We start from the raw sequence: 20,937 nt of genomic DNA, 5'->3' as shown, positions 1-20,937 counted from the left end.
TCCATACATGACCACTGGAAAAACCATAGCTTTGACCACATGGACCTTTGTAGGTGGCCTGAATTTATCTGGGTTCACTGCCTACACCATCAATGCCCAGCTTTCCTCTGGCACTGTAGACTTGAGTCAAGAAGACTAGAAAGTCAGGATCTTGGAGGGAAAGTCCCCGTGACAGTGTGTGTTTTGACTTCATCACTAATTCTCAAAAGCTAAATTTTAGGGAGCTTATCACATTTAGTCCTGCTCATTTCCAGTACTTGGAATGCTCCTCTTGCTTGTATCTCTGCTCTTAGAAAAGTGAGTGTACAACTTGGAGTCAGGCCCTGACCAAATGAATCCTTGTCGAGTCTGTCATCAGCCAAGGACTGGTGAACCCTGGGGCCCTGTTTCCCAAGAACACAATCCATGCGGGTTCTTGACCTGGAAAACAGTTTCCCCAGTCTGAACAGAGGCAGCTGACTGCTTGGTTCTTGGAAGCGCACATGAAAGCTGGGACGTGCACCCCCTTGGAGCAGGGTGTTCTTTGGGTTTAATGAAGTGGTGATGTGTCCATGACAGAGGTTGCAAGTTCAAGGCTGACATCATTCAGGTTCCACCCTCAGATAAGAAATCTAGGCCAGTGATTTGCTGGTTGCTTAACGGTACCAAGAGCTGCCTTAATGCAAGTCAAGCCTGGCAATGCCAGGCTCTTGATTTGGTTCAATTAATTATTTAGGGCCCAAAGTGGTTGCCCTTTCTAGTCCTAGTCCACATCTTATCTTTCGAGGGTCCTGGAGGGAATCTGTTTTCTTGTCTGGATGCTGAGGGCCAACCAGCACTTGCACAGGGACCTCAGGCTCCCGCCTCGTACTCTGTTTGTTTTGGAGCTGCATCAAGCCAGGCAGGATAGATTGCTCTACTTGAACTCTAAAGATGTCAGGCACACCCCCCGACCTTCCTCCCAGCCCCACAGCTCTGATAAGTGAGGAGGCCTTGAGTTCAGAGACCCACAGACATACTTGGATGATTTTACACAAATCAGCGGGGCCATCTCCTGGGCGAGCTCGGAGCAGCTCCGGAAGGGCCACCGGGCAGCAACGCAGGCATGGCCAACAGAACCAACATCTCTGCCCCGTACTACAGCTACGAATACTACCTGGACTACTTGGACCTCATGCCCGTGGATGAGAAGAAGCTGAGAGCCAATAAACGTGAGTCCTGAACTGGGGAAGCCGGCCGATCAGAGGCCGGGGGTTGGCGCAAATGGCTTTTCTCCATTCACTTATGAATCCCGGGATATCACGAGAAAGCCAGAATGGGACTCTGAACTCACAGACAGAAGGGAATGGAGGGTGTATCTATTATCTTCTGTAATAAGTTGAAAACTAGCCTCTTGAGAAACTAAGCCACTTTGGGGGCAGACTACACTGGTAAGACAGATTTCTCGATAGAGTTATGTTTGTCTAGGGCTCCAATAACTAGATGAGTTTCTTCAAACTGTAGATTTCGAGTTTTCTGTTGTCTCCATGTAGATGTGGGAGAGAGCTACTGTGTTCACTTCTAAGATGTGTGACTAATTCTTATTAAAAATAACCAGCTTCATCTTCATGGTCTCAGGAAGGACCACCAGACAAGTTAACAGCTTTTTCTTCATCTTAATCTGCCCAGTCTTTATCTCTGAAGTAACTCGGTAGTTTCTCAATAATCTTCTCTGATTATTCCAGTTACTCAGACCAGATAACAAGTCAGATGAGGAAATAAGCATAAAAAACAAAACGAAAACAAAGTTCCGGAACCCATCCTTTCTGCCTATCCTGAAGTCCCTCAGGTTTCAGGAACTTCACTACAATTACACATAATGTCTGTCAAAAATAAATGCGTCCTTAGAAAGAACACAATGCTTCCCATATGAAAAGAAACAGTCTGTTACAAACCAGCTCAAAACTGAAATTCACATCACTGGTATTATTTAATAAAAGGAGGCAGAGCCCTGGCAGGGTCCTTGGGGAAAGTTCTATAGAATGTCTGGTCAGGAAGTGTTCTGTTTCCTGTGTCACATCCACCTTCCAGAAGTGAAGGACTTCTGTTTCATGTTTGCTGAGGACTTCCTGTATTCCTGACACTGTAGCAAAACTTTTGGGGGGACAATAGATTTGGTGTGTTTTCTGATACAAGCTATATACCCATGAAATGAAAATGCAGTTTCTTCACATGTAACTCACAATATGGAAGACATAGAGTAATAGGGAGAAAATGGCAGATTTGAAATAAAAGCCCACTCACAGATATTATCAAAAGTTCAGAACTTCAAGATCCATGCTGACCTGGACAACATACAGATGTGCATTCAGGAAGGACTTTTTAAAATGAGCACAAATTAAATAAAATTCTGGCTCAGCTTCTGACACCTCACTCATCACCTGGGCTCCAAAGTTGATCCCCGCTGCTTTGTGTTGGGGGGCTGTTTGCAACTTCAGGAGCTTAGAACACACGATCTCAATCTTCGCCCCTGCCCATTACCCACAGGTAACTTACATTTCTGGGGAAAATGGCTGGTGTTCTCTAAATTGTGTGTGAGGTTTGAGATGTTCTTTTTTTTTTTTTTTTTGCACTTTGAACTAGAGTCGGACATTTACAACCTGGGGAACTAGATATGAGGTCAAATAAGTTCTTCCTCAAATTCCCGAACGCAATAACAATTATTTCAGTAAGGAATCTTGCCAGAGAGACCAGTCACTGTCCCCACCCTGGACAACCTAGATATTGAGGACTTTTGACACTCACAGGGAGAGGCCAGGCTCTGTGTCCCTCCTATGAAAAGTAAGTATCAATTGGTATTTTTATAGAAAGTATTCAAGTTATACATCTTAGGGGACTGGCTAAATAGCTCATTCATATCTGCATACAGAGTATAGAAAACATGATATCTACAATTTGAAGAAACCTACCCAGCTTACTGGAACTCCAAACAAATACATTAAACTCTATTAAGAAATACATTTTAAGGGAATTCCCTGGTGGTCTAGTGGTTGGAACTGGGTGCTTTCACTGCCCAGGGTCCAGGGTTCAATTCCTGGTCAGGGTTATAATAAGATCCCACAAGCCATGTGGTATGGCCAAAAATAAACAAACAAACAAATAAAAAAGTTTTAAGTCTCATTTATTGAGAAAAAAGGAAATCCATCTTAAAAGAATATTTTGTCTCAAAAGTATCTTAGAAAGATACAGTGTATCACAAAAGTGTCTTAGAAAGTTAATTCTAAATTTATCACAAAGGCTGCCAAATACCATTTTATACCCAAGTCCTAGGTATCAGGAATCTTTGACATCCACAGAGAGAGGTGCTTTTTCTGGGCTCCTTTACTCCTGTTTGTGTCTCACATATCCCAGGCTTCATGTCCTGATTTTTATTTCTATTGTCTCTGGGAAAGAAATTTGGGGCTAGGCAAAACTCCATCCCCCGCTGGGGTGTTTGCACCTTGAACAGGTTAATTGTCTAGTTTTTGTTGTTTTTTCCTGGGTGACCAGCCATGGACCAGTGACTCTGTCGAGTCTAGGTACATGGACTCTAAGCCTGTTGGCTGTAATTCACATCTTAACTCTGCCACTTACTAGCTCTGTGTCTTGGGTAAGTAAGCTGGTGAGCCCAGGCCAGATTCAGGAGGAGGGAATTAGATGGGTTCTAGTGCAAGAAGGGTTAAAAATGGGAGGCAGAGGACTTCCCTGGAGGTCCAGTGGCTCAGACCTTGTGCTTCCAGGGCAGGGGGCAGGGGTTCACTCCCTGGGGAACTCAGATCCTGCATGCCGTGTGGCACAGCCAAAAATAAGCAAAACAACAAACTGGAGGCAGTCTTTTCAGTTCACCATAAACAAGAAAAATATGGCAGATGGCAAGATGTGCTCCAAAGAAAAGTCAAATGGGAAAGGTGGCTAGGAGAGCGGGGACCCAAGGGTGGAAGGCGGCTGGTGAAGGCCTCACCTGTGGCCTGTGCAGAGCTGAGAGATTAAGTCTTGACGATGTCTTGGGAAGGAACCTTTTAGGAACACCAAGGGCCAAGGCTCTGAAGCAGAGGAGTGCCTGGTATATTCCAGGAATGACAAAGAGACTGCAGTGACTATTCCTTATATTTTGGGGAGCTACTTTTGAAAACTATCTTTTTCTCTTAAAATGGAAACCACCTTATTATTTCATAAGTCCACACAACCCATCCATCAACAGGAAAAAAAAAGAAATACGAGCTGCTGCTGCTGCTGCTATGTCGCTTCAGTCGCGTCTGACTCTGTGCGACCCCATAGACGGCAGGCCACCAGGCACCCCCACCCCGTCCCTGGGATTCTCCAGGCAAGAAGACTGGAGTGGGTTGCCATTTCCTTCTTCAAAGCATGAAAGTGAAAAATGAAAGTGAGGTCGCTCAGTCGTGTCCGACTCTTAGTGACCCCATGGACTGTATATAGTCACTAGCAGTCTGTTAATGAAAGAAAGGAATGTCTTAAAACTCAGAATGGCACGAGGCCCCACCCATAAGATTCATTTTGGGATAATCTTGGCACCAAATGGTTCAACCTGGGCCATAAAATGATTAACTTGAATCTTGAAGAAGGGCAGACCACCATACAAATAGCTTCATTTACATAGATTAGGGGAACAATATCTGAGTATAACATACTGGTTTGTCAAGTAGGTTCTGAGCCAAGAGGCGGAACCGACTTGGAGACAGAGTCTGGGGTAAATGCATAGTACATTAGCATAGCTTAAGACAAACATTTCCATAAGAAAAAGGCCTTGGTTATCTCTAGGTTTGAGAATAGTTAACTTCAGGCGAAACCAGGTGTCCTTATGGCAACACAGTATTTTAAGAGAAACCTCCTTTTAAATTTGTATAGAGAAGGAAAAAATATCGCTAGTTTGTTTCCTCCTGCCGCTTAAGAGAGATAAAAATGTCTGACACTTGCAGGCTATTTCCTCCCTTTGGAGACCCCTGGCCTTCCTGCCTGTTACCCTCTCACTCTGTTACTTGGGTTTGAAGGTAGAGAAAGGTAGGTGTGAGTCCAGGTGAGCTTGGACAGAGGTCAGCCACAGAAGGCAGGTGACCTCCGTTGCTGACAAATGCAACTTTCTCTCCTTGCCAGTTTCTCTGGGTTGGATCTCCATCCCAGTCAAACAAATCACAAACCGTCACGCCCCAGGTCTGTGCACATGAAGGACAGAAGGATGCCAGGAATGCTTTAGGGGGAGACAGAGAGGCAAAGCTCTCCCTCAGACCACCTCACTAGAAGGTCCCCTGGGGCAGCGGGTTGGCATGGTGAAGGCCAGATTGGGTTTGACTTATGTCAAGTTGAGAAAAAGACAAAAATAGAAGAAAAAAGTACCCAAGTTCATGTGTTAACCTAACAAGCAGGAAGGATTTTAAGATTTTTGTGTTCATGCCCAGATGGTGGAATTTATTCCATCATGGTTGGACGGATAATTGGAAAGATCTCGGGATGCAGACACATTTTTATGAGCCTTCAACGCTGAGTTGAAGGCTGTGGGTTGCCCTTCCTCAGGGAAGGCTTGAAATCTGGCGTGTGATTCTGTTACAGGGACTTCACAAAGACTGTCACCCCTGTGATTTTCAGACATGGCTTCTGTTTCATGGAAATGTTAAGAATCTCCCTAATACTGTCAAAAAGTTGGAAAACAGAAATCTGTCTCCTGAGACCCTGCCTGAACAAACGGATTCCACATTTGATTCTGTTCCTTTTTCAGAGGCTAAGCTCTGGAGAAAAAAAAGACAATCTCATATTCCCATCTTACAGTGACAATACAGATAATGTTAATACAGTGAGTCTCCAAATACTGGTTGAATGCTCCCTTGCAGGGAGTGTGGAGGCGGACTGATTTCCCTTGGGTAGTGCCTGGCCTTACCTGGTATTATTTACCTCTTAGGTCAGTATGTCTTCTTCCTTTAATTACCAGTTAGAAAAAATTTGTCATAGCCCACACTGACTTCTGCTGAGGCACTGCCTCTGGCAGCTTCAATAATAAGGCAGTCTGTTCATCTGCTTCTCCAACAGCTGGGAGAAAAAGAACAAAAACACATCACTAACCAATCTCTTCTGAACAATCACTAGCCAATTTCTTCTGAACACAGTGAATAGACTTTAGGGTAAAGATTGATTTCTATAAATCTTCTCTCCTGGTCAGAGCAATCAAGTTCAAGTTATTGTGGCTGTTCAGTCACTCAGTCGTGTCCAACTCTTTGCGACCCCATGGACTTCAGCATGCCAGGTTTCCCTGTCCTTCACCATTTCCCAGAGTTTGCTCAAACTCACGTCCATTGAGTCGATGATGCTATTCATCTCTTTCAGTCAGGTTACAACTTGTTCTTTTTTTCTGGTTGTACTGGGTCTTCATTGTGGCACTTAGTTGCAGCATGCAACTGGGCTTCTCTTGTTGAGGATCACGGGCTCTAGAGCACCCAGGCTCTCTAGTTCCGGTGGGCTTAGTAGTCCTGCAAGTATGTGGGGTCTTAGTTCCCCAACCAGGGATCCAATGCACATCCCTTGCATTGAAAGGTGGATCCTTAACCACTGGACCACCAGGGAAGTCCCACAACTTTTATTATGATGTCTAAGCCTTCTGCAGATGGTCAGTTCCATGGGTGCGATGTAAGCAGTGAAAGCGATTTTTAAACAAAGATTGAGAATGTGATCTTGGAACAAATTTCCCATCAAGCTAGCCTCGTGTGGAGCTGTCATACTTGAATGAGTCCGTCATTCCTCAAAACCTGCTTGGTACTCGTTCTTTGGAACTGACTTTGGTGGCCCTGACACATTCTATGAAATGTCCACAGTGATACATTATGTATTTCTTTGGAAGGTGGATTTGCTTCTGGGAAACAGTTTAGAATCACCCATAAACCAATCAGGTGAATGAAATTAAGTGATTGGTACCATTTGGGTATTGAAAATAAGATATGATCTCAAGAAAAAAAAAAGGATATGATCTCATAAAGTGGCAAGATTGGTGTGTGTGTGTGTGTGTGTGTGTGTATCCTTGAAGGTAATTCCAAAAGTATAATTTATAAATGTTTGATCAATATAGGTATTTTAGAAAATTTACCTAACTCTACAGTAGAGAGGGCTTCCCTCGGAGCTCAGTCGGTAAAGAATCTGCCTGCCATGCAGGAGACCTGAGTTCAATTCCTGGGTCAAGAAGATCCCCTGGAGAAGGAAATGGCAACCCACTCCAGTATTCTTGCCTGGAGAATTCCATGGACAGAGGAGCCCGGCAGGCTCTAGTCCGCGGTGTCTGAAGAGTCTGACACGACTTAGCAACCAAACCACCACCACCACCACAGTAGAGAGAGGATGATTATTTTGAAAGTCAGCATTTATTTGGAATTGTCAGTTTTGGTATGTTCATTTAAGAAGTCATTTATTGATTTTTGTCCAGATTCAGTGGAGAAAATTGGTTACATTAATGGAATACCAGATAAAACAGACTGATTTCTCTCTCATGTAAAAGTTTTCAGGGCAGGGTGGTAGGTCAGCTCCATGAAGTCTTCAAGGACTGGCTTTGTTTCAGCTCACACCTCTGCCATCCCTGGGATGTGTCCTCACCATCATGTTCCAATCCTGGCTATAGCCATCACATCCATGTTCTGGGCAGCAAAACGGAGTAAGGGGATACAAAGGGATGCATGTGTTAGAAATCTAGCCATCTCCGCAGGATTCCTAGAAGCCGGCTTGCAAATGCTCCATTCACATCTCATTGGCCAGAACCTTGTCACATGACCATACTAACTGAAAGGGAGGCTGGGAAATATAGTCTTTATCTCAGGCAGCCATGTGCCTAGCTACAGGAGGAGTTCTATTACTATGGAAGCAGGTGAAGGATTGACAAGAACAATTACCTTTACTCATAGCTTACGTTTTAGGGAGCTTGAAGGAAGCAGCGACATCACTTGCCACAAAACAGTCTTAACAGAAATAATGATTTTAATTCTGTGTACAGATCATTTCACAACCATTAAATGAGGAAATCCTGCCATGGGCATTACATATGCATGTTATTTAATTTGCATAACAGCCTATATAACACACGCTATTATCCCCATTTAACTGATGAGGAAACAGATTTAGAGATGTAAAAATCTCAGATGGCTTGAGATCACAAAGCTTGGAAATAGTCAAGTCAGAATTTGAACTCAAAATTGACCTCCTCCAGGGTCTAGGCTCTTAACCCCATTTTTATCCCCCAGGAAGGGAAAAATCTTGCTGTTAACTTTCTCCTGGGACTCTAGAGAAGAGGGAAGGGAAGAGGAGTTTTCCATGACTGAACCAGTTTCATTGTCAAGCCAGTCTGGTGCTCCTTGTTGTAAAGACAAACTCAACGGTTGTTTAAACTGTTCCCACCCTGGAGAATGACAGCTCTTGTCCTTGTAACAAAATGTTCTTTCCAAGCACTTAGGCTGACCCTTCAGGAGGAAGAGGGAAAAACCCTATTTTCTTGGCTGCCTTTTTCAAAAGCACATGATGAAAGAGAACACCGTGCAGGAAACGGCTGGTGTCTGCTGTTCGCTCTTTTGGTCTGACAAAATTAAAATTTCACTTCTCGGAAGACTCTGTGTTCTGGAAGAGGTATCATCTCATTTCCTGCTCAGCATCTGGAGATAATGACCAAGGGCTAGGACAGACAGAGTGAGCCTGGGAAAGGGGAAAGGGCGTCTCAACTGCTCAGTTTCTGATGATGTTTTCTTTGAGGCTCTGATGGAACTTATCTAGGTACCAAAGATCTCAAATCCTGCATTGTTTTTTTTTTTTTTTTTCCTTAATGAAAGAAGAAGAGCATTAGTGTCTGCAGAAATCTGAAACTTCCTTAAACATTAGAACTCCCAAACCAAATTTTCTGAGAACATATATACTCTTATACTCTGAGGGTTAGACAATAAATTGTGACTCTTTAGGACAGAGTTGAATTAAAGCAGGTTCTGGGGAATAATACACAGTGAACAGGCAAGGAACACTTCGAAAGTCAGAGGCTTCTTTTGATTGACATATACACACTACTATACATAAAATGGAAAACTAATAAAGACCTACTGTATACAGCACAAGGAAATCTACTCAATACTCTGTAATGGCCTATATAGGAAAAGAATTTAAGAAACAGTGTATATCGTGTCTGACTCTTTGCGACACCATGGACTGTAGCCCGCCAGGCTCCTCTGTCCTTGGAATTCTCCAGACAAGAATACTAGAGTGTATAGCCGTTCCCTTTTCCAGGAGATCTTCCCAACCCAGGGACTGAACCCAGGTCTCCTGCATTGCAGGCGGATTCTTCACCAGCTGAGCCACCAGGGAAGCCATGTGTATATGTATGTATGTATATAAGTGTATATATATATAGAGAGAGAGAGAGAGAGAGCGCGATGACTCACTTTGCTGTACACCTGAAACTAACACATTTGGCTATGTTAGGAGCTTGCTTTGTTTGGGTTTTTATAGCTTTTTTGCTTTCTGGAAGACAAGATGTTCCAGGCTCATTTTGTAGATTTCTTATCCCAGATCGTGGATGTTTAAAAATTAAAAAAAAAAGCTTAGTACAGACAGCAGCAACCTCATTTCCTGTTTCCCAGGAGCCCGTACATCCCCTTTAACAGTGTGATGCTGCAGGGCAGGCCAGCCATTTCTCAGATCAGGGACAGAAAGCAGAGAGGGTGTGAGTCAGCCTGAGGGGCTCTGCTGTCCTTGCCTCCCTGCAGTGTGAGTGCCAACTTGCTGATACATTTCAAGGTGGTGGAGTCCATGAGGCCTTTTGCCAATACCGCATCTTTTCCTTGTTACCTGTTTTTGACACTTTTAGGATTTAAAATCAACTCATAAGATTTTAGTTTCTCCCTCTAGCTGTCTTGGGTCATAGAGGCAGAGGCAACAATTTTACTCAATGACAACTATTTACCCCATACATCTCTAATCATTTATCCATTCAGTTAGTTATTTGTTCATTTATTTATCTATTTATTAGCACTTTTTAACCTGAATACATCACGGAAATCTTGTTTGTTTGAACAGGAGGCAGGGCAGGACTAGTGCTGGTGGTTGTAGCAGGAGTGTCGAGGAGGATGCTGGTGGACAGATGCAGAACCCTAAAGGGGGTCAGCGATTTCTGGTGGGCAAGGTTGGCCTCCTTGGGATCCTTAACAGCCCCCAGCAAAGCCTGACTTGCATAAGCGCTTACTACATGCCTGTTGATTACCGTCCTTCAGTGGCTTTCTTGGGTCATACACGTAGGTGCCTAGCATATCTCAGTCTGGGGCATCTTGTCCTGGGGGCAAGAGTGTGTCTGGGATAAGATACTTGCAGACACTAATTATGAACCCAGTATGCTTCCCTGGTGGCTCAGTGGTAAAGAATCTGCCCACAATGCAGATGTGGGCTTGATCCCTGGGTCAGGAAGATCCTCTGGAGAAGGCCCATGGACAGAGGATCCTGGTGGGTTACAGTCCATGGGGTCACACAGAGTTGGACGCGACTTAGCTACTAAAACAATAACTCTGTGCCCAGAGCCATAGAAACAAACAAGAGAAACAAACACATTCCTACAGTTCCCTAGCAACTTGCTGAATGTTTTGACCCAGAGCCCTGGATAAAGGTACCTCCAAACGGCCAGGTTCCACCAGGTTCTACCAGGGCCCCGAAGAGGCTGAGCATCTTTCCTGATTTTCCTGCGTGTTTTCACCTCCAGCCACTGATACAGCCAGAGTGGTGGCTGCAATGGTGCTTTTTCCTCCCGCCACAGCTCCCCAGCTGGCCCTGTGCCCCAAAAAGAGAGGGACCATGTCTTTTCACCTCCCGCAGCCTGGCCGGGCAGCCTTGGGTGACATCTCCACAGCCTGGCCCTCCCCGGAGCAGGTTAGGAGCATTTTCTGGTGCATATCATTTTTCTAAGTCTCTGATCTTGGGGTCTTTGAAGCGGTCCACAACTGAGCTGATCGCAGAAGGCTCTTGGTAGGGGCTGCAGTCCTCACAGGAGAGAGGAGGCTGTCATGCCACATGAAATTGCTTACAGCACTTTCTTCTCCTTCCTGGGAGGAAGGAAGAGGGGAAAACCCACTCTGAGCAACAAAAGCAGCCAAAAAAATCAAGTCCGGGGTCGGGGGGGGTGGTGGTGGCGTGGGAACCCAGTTTCATTTACTGTTTTCCCCTCAGTCATCACCCTAAACTGACCCAGTGACTAGTCTCTCTGGGAAAAAAGCCAAGTCCCTGCTGCCTCTTTCTTTCCCAAGGTTATCAGTATTATTTAATTGTTATTATTATTTTGGCTGTGCTGGGTCTTCGCTGTGGCGCAACGCTCTCTACTTCTGGAGCAGGCTTGGCTGCCCTGTGGCACGTGGGATCTTAGTTCCCTGCCCAGGGATTGTACCCATATACCCTGCATTGGGTGTGGCTAGTGGTAAAGAACTGCCCGCCAAGGCAGGAGACCTATGAAACAGGTTCGATCTCTGGGTTGGGAAGATCCCCTGGAGGAGGGCATGGCACCCCACTCCAGCATCCTTGCCTGGAGAATCCCCACAGACAGAGGAGCCAGAAGGGCACAGTCTATGGGGTCACACAGAGTCAGACACGACCGAAGCGACTCAGCACACAGGGATGTACACGGTGCACTGGAATGCAGATTCTTAACCACTAGACCACCAGGGAAGTCCCTCAAGGTGGTTATTGACGGGAAAATCTTCTCACTGGCCACTTACTGAGAAGGGTCTCTCCCAGAGCCCCAGTTCCGCAGCACGCGGGGACCGTGGGGCACGTGAGCTCACACTGACGTCGACGTGTATGTCCCCACCCACAGATTCGATCGTCATCGCCTTCTGGGTGAGCCTGGCAGCTTTCGTGGTTTTTCTCTTCCTCATCCTTCTCTACATGTCCTGGTCAGGCTCTCCACAGACAAGGTAAGGACGGGGGTGTGTGGCTAAACAGGGGGCCACTATGTCCAAGGCAGAATACCTTTGGCCATGAAAAGGAATAAAGCCTTTTGATTCGTGCTACCTGGATGAACCTCAGAAACATTGTGCTACGTGAAGGAAGCCAGACACGAAAGGCCACACACTGTGTGACTCCGTTGATGTGAAATGTGGCAGAAGAGACAAACTCATAGACAGAAGATTTAGTGGTTGCCCAGGGCTGGGGAGAAGCAAAGGAAGGTGACTGCTCAGGGGTAGGGGGTTTCTTTCAACGATCGTGGTAATGGTCTCACTGCTCAGGGAACATACTAAAGATGGCTGGATTTTACATTTTAGCTTCGTTATGTATAGAACATACCTCCATTAAGCTGCTGCAGATAATGAAGCCAAGGTGACCCTGTGCCAATCAGGTCACCAGTTCACCAGGAAAGCGAAGACCCTCATCTACGGCCACCTTCTGTTGTCAGATGCCTACTGTGTACCTCTGTGGTTCAACTGGAGGCAACCCACGCGTTCCAAGCAGTAATTAGAGCTGAGCTCATTAGACGTTCACTCTCCTGTGTTCATGCAGTTGGCCTCCCACACTCAATTTTCCTCTGGCTTAATCCACCCAAGACAGCCACCGCTGTCCTAAGAATGATGCTTCCAAGGGGCTCTATACCACCGGTCTCCCTGCCATAGCTGATGGGACCAGGGATGGGCAACTAACCCAGAGAGGGTGACTGAGGGCTAGCCATTGCCCTTGGAAATGTGTGGCCTGGCAGGACAATAGCTGGGCTCAGGAGGCACTGGCGTGTCCAGAGGAAGACCTGGGGGGCGGGGGTGGGGGCAGAGGGCTGGGCCCCTATTCTGGACCAAGTCGTGGGGAGTGGGAACCAGGAGTCGGCACAGGAAGCTGGGGGCAGGGACAGGTGAGCAGAGCTGTTCTGAGAGGAAGGGAAGAGGAGTCTCCAAGCCTCTGAGGGAACCAGAGGGCAGCCCCTGTGCCTGGGGGTGGGGTGGGGGCTCACGGCCAGACTCCTGAGGCTCTGAAGATGCATAGGCTTGCCTCGGTGGGGGTGGGGGGGGCTCTATTTCTTCTAGCCCCTCCGCCACCCGCCCAGCCACAGTGTCTCACCCACCAGGTCTTTCAGGGCCCCTCGGTCGCAAGTGGGAGGCGTGGGAGGTGGGGACCAGGTCTGGAGCAGCGAGGAGACCTAGTCCTTCAGCTTTCAGAGCTTACACTGAAGCTAAGCAGGTCCTCACCCTCAAGAGACATCTTGACAAACCAGCCGAAGAAATTGCCTCTGTCTTCTACTCTTCTGAGGTGACCTGGAGCCAGCCCTGTGCTAAGGACCGCCAGCTCCTGTCCCAGCAGAAGGTTGCAAGGTCCAGTGGGCACGTGGGGGTCTCTCCCATCTCCTGAGCTACTGTTCCCCGCTCCCCACCCCTGACCGGCCACGTGGCTTGCTAAACAAAACACTCTCCAGGGACTTCGTGACAGACAAGGAATGCTCCCTGTTGTAGCCATGCATTCCCAGAAAAAAACTCACTCAGAAGGACAATGCAGATAGTGGAGTGCAGTTTATTATACCCGCGGGCCCAAGGCAGAGTCTCCCCTTAGCCAAGGAGCCCGGTCAGTTTTTGTGAAAACTTTATATACCTTAAGTGTACGTGCCCAAACCCACTTCCCCAAATTCCCTGAAACTAGACTGAACAAAGGAAAAGAAAGATACAATCAAAGTTAACCTGTGATTCATATGCCTTAAGCCTAGGTAGTTAACAGTGGACAATTATCAATAGGCCTGTGGTCATACCCCAATAAGCATAATAGAATGTATGATTCTATTCAGTTACACAGATAATTAGGGTATTCTTTTAGGCGATGGAGAGCCCTGGGGCTCTTCCTTCCAGGGGCCTGGTTTCCCATAGATACTGAGCATATAGCTCAAAGTCCACAGTCAGGCCCACGATGGGAGTCCTGCTTTCAAGATAGAGCCTGTTCTGTTTCCTCCTTCACTCGGGGAGGGCCAAGGGGTCCTAAGTTAGATTTGAGAAAGAGAATAGTGAGTTGCTTCCCAAAGAGGCATTCTTCCCATGCTGAAACAAAACAAAAACTATTTAACAAAAAAGATCATGCTAGTGTCGTCTGAGGCCCTCTGGAAGGTGGCAGTGCTTCCCTGTGCGTCCCTTCCTGACCCTCTTTATTCACGTTACAGTTGTAACCACGTGTGGCCCAGTTCTCTAGCTTAGACACCTATCAATTCATGGTCTCCTCTCACCCTGATGCCACGAGGCAGTTGTTACTGTCATCCCATTTCACTGATGGAACCGAAGGCAGGCGGACTGCCCACTGCCACGGCACCTCAAGGGCAGGAGGGTCCATCCAGGGAGAACGTGTCTCTGGCTGAGACACAAGACGAGCTGCACTAAACCACATGGGTGGACGGAAGATCGACCAGATCCCCCTCCATCTCCCTGCCTCCCAGCTGTGAATGGACACACCAGGTCGGAGGGAAAGTCCCAAGGTCAAGGTTACCATTGAGCACTTCTCTCTTCTATTTCTCCACTGACGTAACCTCGGTGAGCCAAGCTGACCCCCACCCCACCCCCGGGCCTGCTCCCCTGGCAGAGGGGCTCTGGCCTGGGGAGAACCTCCTCCTTAGGCTTTGGCCAGGCAGGAAGTCCCCAGGAAGGACCCTTCCTTTGGCGGCTTGGACGTCTTCTCCTATCTGCTCTGTCCACAGGAACGCCACTCAGCAGCCCCCAACATGTTCCTGGAATCTTGGCCTCAACCTCCCGCTCTGCATCTGGAGGCAACCCAGCACCCCAGGGCCCCACCGAGCTCAGTCGAGGAACCAGACGCCGGAGCATCCCGGCTGTCCAGCGGCTACAACGAGAGAGCCCCTCAACCTCAGCGCCCCAGGGACCATCCTGCTCTCCTCTGGGAACTAGCCCTTGGTGGGGACCCACAGGGCACCAGCTGACGTCAGCAACACGCCCAGTGAGCCTCCCCTGCAGACAGAACCTCTCGATGGGAGCACCAACACCCCAAACCCAGGTGCCCTCTGAAAGCCTGTTTACGTAGCAAGATGGGCAAGTGGGTCAAGAATGACTCCACCAGAGGGCATGTGTATGCATTTATCCTGGGCTGGCAGCCAGGCCCAGCCAACCGAGGGAAATAGGCACAAATACTGCTCATTTTTATTTAGTGCACTCACTGCTTATGCTTGCATTGAGGACAGAAAAATAAAATACATATGAATGAAGATGAAAATATATTTACTAATCTTTACTATGTCACCTTTTAGTTTCAGCTACTACTTCTGCAATATTCTTTTTATAAATGACTCTCAGTTCACATGGCTGATCTGTACCTTTTTTAGGGCACCCGTGAAGGGCCTGCCAGGTTCCCCTCCACCCCTCCACAGCGCCTGCCCAGCCAGGCTCGCTGACTGTGGTCAAGGGACCCAAGCCACACCTCCATGCAGCCGGGTCCAGCAGGCAGGGCCTGAGCCCAACTGGCAGGAGGGTCCCGTGCTGGGTGTAACTTCATGTGACCTGAGACCCCCGAAGGACCTAGTTCTCTAGGGCCTGAGCTTCCTCCGGGCAAATTGTCTGGAGCCAGCATCACACCATGAAGCCCACAAACCTCACCCCACCCCATCTCATGTGACTAAAAAATATTTCTGCCAGGTTAGGGCCAGGCTTGGCCAGCCAGACCCAGGGGCAGTGGGTTAGAAGGGAAGATGGGGGAAGGGACAATGATGGGCTCCAGAGATACACAGAGGGAGAAAGGACCACATGGCCTTTCCAACTTGAATCTAAACATAGCGTTCTGGCTTCAGAATATCCTAAGAACACCACTGTGGGCATTTTGTAGGGGAAGGAACAGGAGAAGTGAACACTCCTTGCCTTCTAGATGATCAGCCCAACTTGTAGGAAGGGGATAAATGCACAGAGCATTACTCCTGTCTCGGTAAGAACCTTCAGTCAGTCAGTCAGTTCAGTTGCTCAGTCGTGTCTGACTCTTTGCGACCCCATGAACAGAAGCACACCAGGCCTCCCTGTCCATCACCAACTCCTGGAGTCCAGCCAAACCCATGTCCATTGAGTCGGTGATGCCATCCAACCATCTCATCCTCTGTCGTCCCCTTCTCCTCCTGCCCTCAATCCCTCCCAGCATCAGGGTCTTTCCCAATGAGTCAGCTCTTCCCATCAGGTGGCCAAAGTATTGGAGTTTCAGCTTCAACATTAGTCCTTCCAATGAACACCCAGGACTGACTTCCTTTAGGATGGACTGGTTGGATCTCCTTGCTGTTCAAGGGATTGTCAAGAGTCTTCTCCAATACCACAGTTCAAAAGTATCAATTCTTCGGCGCTCAGCTTTTTCTTTATAGTCCAAATCTCACATCCATACATGACCACTTGAAAAACCATAGCCTTGACTAGACAGACCTTTGTTGACAAAGTAATGTCTCTCTGCTTTTCAATATGCTGTCTAGGTTGGTCATAACTTTCCTTCCAAGGAGTAAATGTCTTCTAATTTCATGGCTGCAGTCACCATCTACAGTGATTTTGGAGGCAAGAAAAATAAAGTCAGCCACTGTTTCCACTGTTTCCCCATCGATTTCCCATGAAGTGATGGGATCGGATGCCATGATCTTAGTTTTTCTGAATGTTGAGTTTTAAGCCAACTTTTTCACTCTGCTCTTTCACTTTCATCAAGAGGCTCTTTAGTTCTTCTTCACCTTCTGCCATAAGGGTGGTGTCATCTGCATATCCGAGGTTATTGATATTTCTCCTGGCAATCTTGATTCCAGCTTGTGCTTCCTCCAGCCCAGCATTTCTCATGATGTACTCTGCATATAAGTTAAATGAGCAGGGTAACAATATACAGCCTTGATGAACTCCTTTTCCTATTTGGAACCAGTCTGTTGTTCCATGTCCAGTTCTAACTGTTGCTTCCTGACCTGCATACAGGTTTGTCAAGAGGCAGGTCAGGTGGTCTGGTGTTCCCCCCTTTCAAAATTTTCCACAGTTTATTGTGATCCACACAGTCAAAGGCTTTGGCATAGTCAATAAAGCAGAAATAGATGTTTTTCTGGAACTCTCTTGCTTTTTTGATGATCCAGCGGATGTTGGCAATTTGATCTCTGGTTCCTCTGCCTTTCCTAAAACCAGCTTGAATATCTGGAAGTTCATGGTTCACGTACTGCTGAAGCTTGGCTTGGAGAATTTTGAGAATTACTTTACTAGCATGTGAGATGAGTGCAATTGTGTGGTAGTTTGAGCATTCTTTGGCATTGCCTTTCTTTGGGTTTGGAATGAAAATTGACCTTTTCCAGTCCCGTGGCCACTGCTGAGTTTTCCAAATTTGCTGGCATATTGAGTGCAGCAACTTTCACAGCATTATCTTTCAGGATTTGAAATAGCTCAACTGGGATTCCATCACCTCCATTAGCTTTGTTTGTAGTGATGCTAAGGCCCACTTGACTTCACATTCCAGGATGTCTGGCTCTAGGTGAGTGATCACACCATCATGATTATCTGGGTTGTGAAGATCTTTTTTGTACAGTTCTTCTGTGTATTCTTGCCACCTCTTCTTAATATTGGCTGCTTCTGTTAGGTAAGAACCTTAAGTCATTATATATTAAAAAAAAACACCAAAGAGTCTAAACAACACTGGAGGGAAACAAAGGTATAAAGGCTTAAGCTGGAACCAAGCCATTCCCAGGGCTATAAACGTCATGTGGTTAGTTGCTCAGTTGTGTCCGACTGTGCACCCCATAGACTGTAGCCCACCGGGCTCCTCTGTCCGTGGTGATTCTCCAGGCAAGAATACTGGAGTGCGTTGCCATGACCTTCTCCAGGTGATAAATGCCGTTAGCGTAAATAAACAGCCACCTCCCCAGTGACAGACCGGGAATGCTGTGTGCCGACGTGGCACAATGGTACGTGCAGAGCTTCAAATGAACAGCACCGAGTTTTACCTGGCATGAAATTCATGAAATTTCATATTCAATGTTTGTCAGCTACAATATCAATTTATACAGGAATCTTAAAAGTCAAATCCTGACTTCTAAAATACAGGTTTCTGTAGAACAAAAATAGTCTGTGCTTCAGTCAATAAAAACGAAACACCAAATCTAACAAAAATAGACATTTATTAACAAGTTATAAAATTCAAAGTCCTTGCTTTCAAATGGAATTTTTAAAAATATAAAGCAGTCTTTTCCAAGCAGAAGACAAAATAGTTTTATACTTTAAGAATTTAGTACAACATCCTTTTATTTAGTAAAATACCTTTAACACAATACTGGAAAGGTTTATTTATTCAAAAAGTTACACAGAGCTTTGCTGTGACTTCTTATGAAGAGGAAACTTGAAACATCTCTCTTCATGCAACTGTGTCTCGTATACTTTTAGACATTTCAACTTTAGCGTTACCTCAGTTTGAGGTATTTCTCTGAGGAACAACAAGCACCTCAGAGGAAGGGTCTTCCCTGACCAGGGCTCGTGGGCCCAGGGCCACCCAGGCCCACTGTAACCCTGACCTCTCTGCATACACGGTCCCTTGAGCTTCTTTTGTATCAGTCACCTAGAGAAGCCAACATTTCCCGTCAGAACAGCAGGTCAACACGCACAGCCTGCGTCTCACAGGCTTTCCATGGAAACCCCCGACTCAACCCGACTCCTGAAACCTGGAGCCGGAGGTGCCAGCCGCAGGAGTCAGATGTCAGGGACCGTGGCCGCGATGTCCCTACAGAGCCGGACAATGGCCTCCTCGTTGCCCCCTCCCGAGTCCTCCGCGGTGTCGAGGACCATCCGGACGTGGCTCAGGAGGGTGTCTGGCCGCTGGGCCCCCAGCCAGATGTCCTTAATGTACAGAGATACCAGGAACGCGGCGGCGGCTGAGGAAGGGACAACGAGACCGTTAGGACGCAAGCCGGTCAGCTGGGAAGGAGCCGCCCACCCCACGCACGGTGACCCGGGGCTCGCTCGGCCCCAGGTGGCAACCTGCGGTGAGCGTGTGGATACGTTAGTCCTGCCTGTACTCAACCGCTGGGTTCATCTTTCCTGTTCGTTTTAAAACCTCTCTTTTCTCACGTGATGACTGTGTGTTGAATGTAAGCCTCTTCCTTGGTGCTGACCCACCCAGGCCAAGAACCACAACTGAAGTTTGGCAGGGGTGGCCTTTGGGCCACAGGCACAGACAAGAAGGTTTGCAGGCCAGGGGAGACAGCAGGGCTCCCTGCGACCAGGTGAGCTCACCTGCCGGGCTGTGGCCCCGCCCAGTCTCCGGCCCCCTCCAGCCCTCCCTGAAGGGCCAACCCTCCTGACAGCGGAGGAGCCCCCTGCACATGCCCACAGCCTCCCTGCTATCCTCTTACGGTCTTTGCCGGTGCCTCATCCACACAGGCACACCTGTATCGTGTGCTAGGTCGCTCAGTCGTGTCTGACTCTGCAACCCCATGGACTGTCACCTCCTGGGCTCCTCTGTCTGTGGGGATTCCCCAGGCGAGAATGCTGGGGGGGGTTGCCCTGCCCACCTCCGGGGGATGTTCCCCACTCAGGGATCGAACCTGCATCTCTCACGTCTCCTGCACTGGCAGGCAGGTTCTTCACTGCTAACACCACTGGGGAAGCCCCCACACCTTTATCAAGCACCCACTAAATGCCGCGCATATGAACTATGACTTGGGTGCCTGTATGTGCAAGTGTGTGTGCTTGTGACCACGAGGTGCAACCTAATTCTCTGTGTGAGATAACAGTAGGAAGTTAGAAAGCCACGCAGCGTCCCCAGGGGTACACAAGGCTGCCCGGAGGGCGTTCCTCTCCACTGTTTCCCCTTCGATCAAGGTCTCACCTGAAGGCAGAGGTGGGGCCTCCCGCCCCCCCACACACACACACACACACACACACACACACACACACTCAGGACCCAGAAGGCTGACTCTCTGTGCTCTACAGACCCGGGCTGAGGGCCGTCCTCCCCACAAGGCTTCACTGACAGCACCCGCAGGCTGTGAGAATGGGAAGTGCTCTCGGCCCCAGGCCCACCCCGCGCAGTCTGCAGTCTCCGAGCCCAGCCCCCCACGTTACCTCGTGTGTCCGCATCCTCCTCGGCGTCCAGGGAGGAGAGGTGGACAGTCTCGAGCACCGGCTGGAGGGGGATCCCCGCGGTGCCCTGGGCCGCCACCAGGCGCAGCAGGACGGCGTTGAAGAGGCCGGCCAAGCGGTCCTCTGACCCCGCCGGCTCCGCAGCACCGCAGAACCGGCTGTACAGGCGGAACAGGCTGCTCGTCACGGTGCCATCGCGGAGAAGCTCAGCCACCACCGCCGGCTGTGGCAGGACGTGGCTCTTGAGCCAGCCCAGGAGGCCCGCCGCGTCCGCCCGGCCAAGGGTACTCCTGGCTGCGGAGCGCAGCACCCAGCCGGCTACCAGGGAGGCGACGGCACCCACGGGGCCCGGGTCTTCGCGCTCCGGGTCGGCGCTGGGGAACTCGGGTGCCCAGTGGGTCAGGATGGACCTCAGGAGGCCGCTGCACGCCTCCAGGGCGGACGCCGGCAGCTCGGGGTCGGCCGCCTCCTCCGCCTCGCCAGGTCTCGGCTTCCGGGCCCGCATGCCTTTGGCTCGGGCTGGCGCGCTGGGCTTGTTCTTCTCCTTGAGCATCTCTGTTACCCGCACACACAGAGAAAAAGAGAAAAGGCATCAGACTGCTGTTCCCCCCTTCCCCGTCCCCACAGAGATGCAGAGGGTGGGGCATCCACGCAGGGGAGGGCACAGCTCAGAGCTGGGTTCCCATAGGACGCACCCAGCCTGGAGCTCGGGCAGGGTCAGTGTTTCCCTGTGACCGTCATCACCGCTATTGTAACAGCTGAGCACAGGGGAGCGGGAGCTGGGGCCCCATCTCCCTTGAGTGCTATGAAGACACACAGACCCTGTCTCTAAGCCTTGGCAGCTGTGGACATGCTGCTCAGAGGTGGAGGGGAGACGCCAGCTGCTCTGGGGGGGTGGGGAGGGCAG

The 20,937-nt window shown here is 48.7% G+C and overlaps 2 protein-coding genes across 2 annotated transcripts in view; one reads left to right on the top strand and one right to left on the bottom strand.

Annotated features, from left to right (window-relative positions):
- Positions 1–664: 664 nt before the first annotated feature.
- MRAP (melanocortin 2 receptor accessory protein) lies at positions 665–15,882 on the top strand. The gene is made up of 3 exons (XM_005893363.3): positions 665–1,190; positions 11,816–11,915; positions 14,654–15,882. Exons 1-3 carry the CDS (start codon positions 1,085–1,087, stop codon positions 14,859–14,861), a joined length of 414 nt encoding a protein of 137 aa, XP_005893425.1. The 5' UTR covers positions 665–1,084; the 3' UTR covers positions 14,862–15,882.
- Positions 15,883–18,054: 2,172 nt separating this feature from the next.
- The window catches only part of URB1 (URB1 ribosome biogenesis homolog), a 78,215-nt gene continuing 75,332 nt past the window's right edge, over positions 18,055–20,937 (bottom strand). Inside the window, 2 exon segments of the mRNA XM_070367162.1 lie at positions 18,055–18,820; positions 20,013–20,585. Coding sequence (XP_070223263.1) covers positions 18,639–18,820; positions 20,013–20,585 — 755 coding nt within the window. The 3' untranslated portion in view covers positions 18,055–18,638.

The sequence above is a fragment of the Bos mutus genome, chromosome 1 (assembly GCF_027580195.1).
Source record: "Bos mutus isolate GX-2022 chromosome 1, NWIPB_WYAK_1.1, whole genome shotgun sequence".
Taxonomy (NCBI): Eukaryota; Metazoa; Chordata; class Mammalia; order Artiodactyla; family Bovidae; genus Bos; species Bos mutus.
This window is presented reverse-complemented; position numbering and strand designations above follow the sequence as displayed.

Bases quoted from the DNA above. Each gene is read 5' to 3' on its own strand.
- MRAP (XM_005893363.3), top strand. From the start codon at position 1,085: ATGGCCAACAGAACCAACATCTCTGCCCCGTACTACAGCTACGAATAC. The intron at 1,191-11,815 runs GTGAGTCCTGAA...CCCCACCCACAG, and splicing joins GAAGCTGAGAGCCAATAAAC to ATTCGATCGTCATCGCCTTC. The intron at 11,916-14,653 runs GTAAGGACGGGG...CTCTGTCCACAG, and splicing joins TCAGGCTCTCCACAGACAAG to GAACGCCACTCAGCAGCCCC.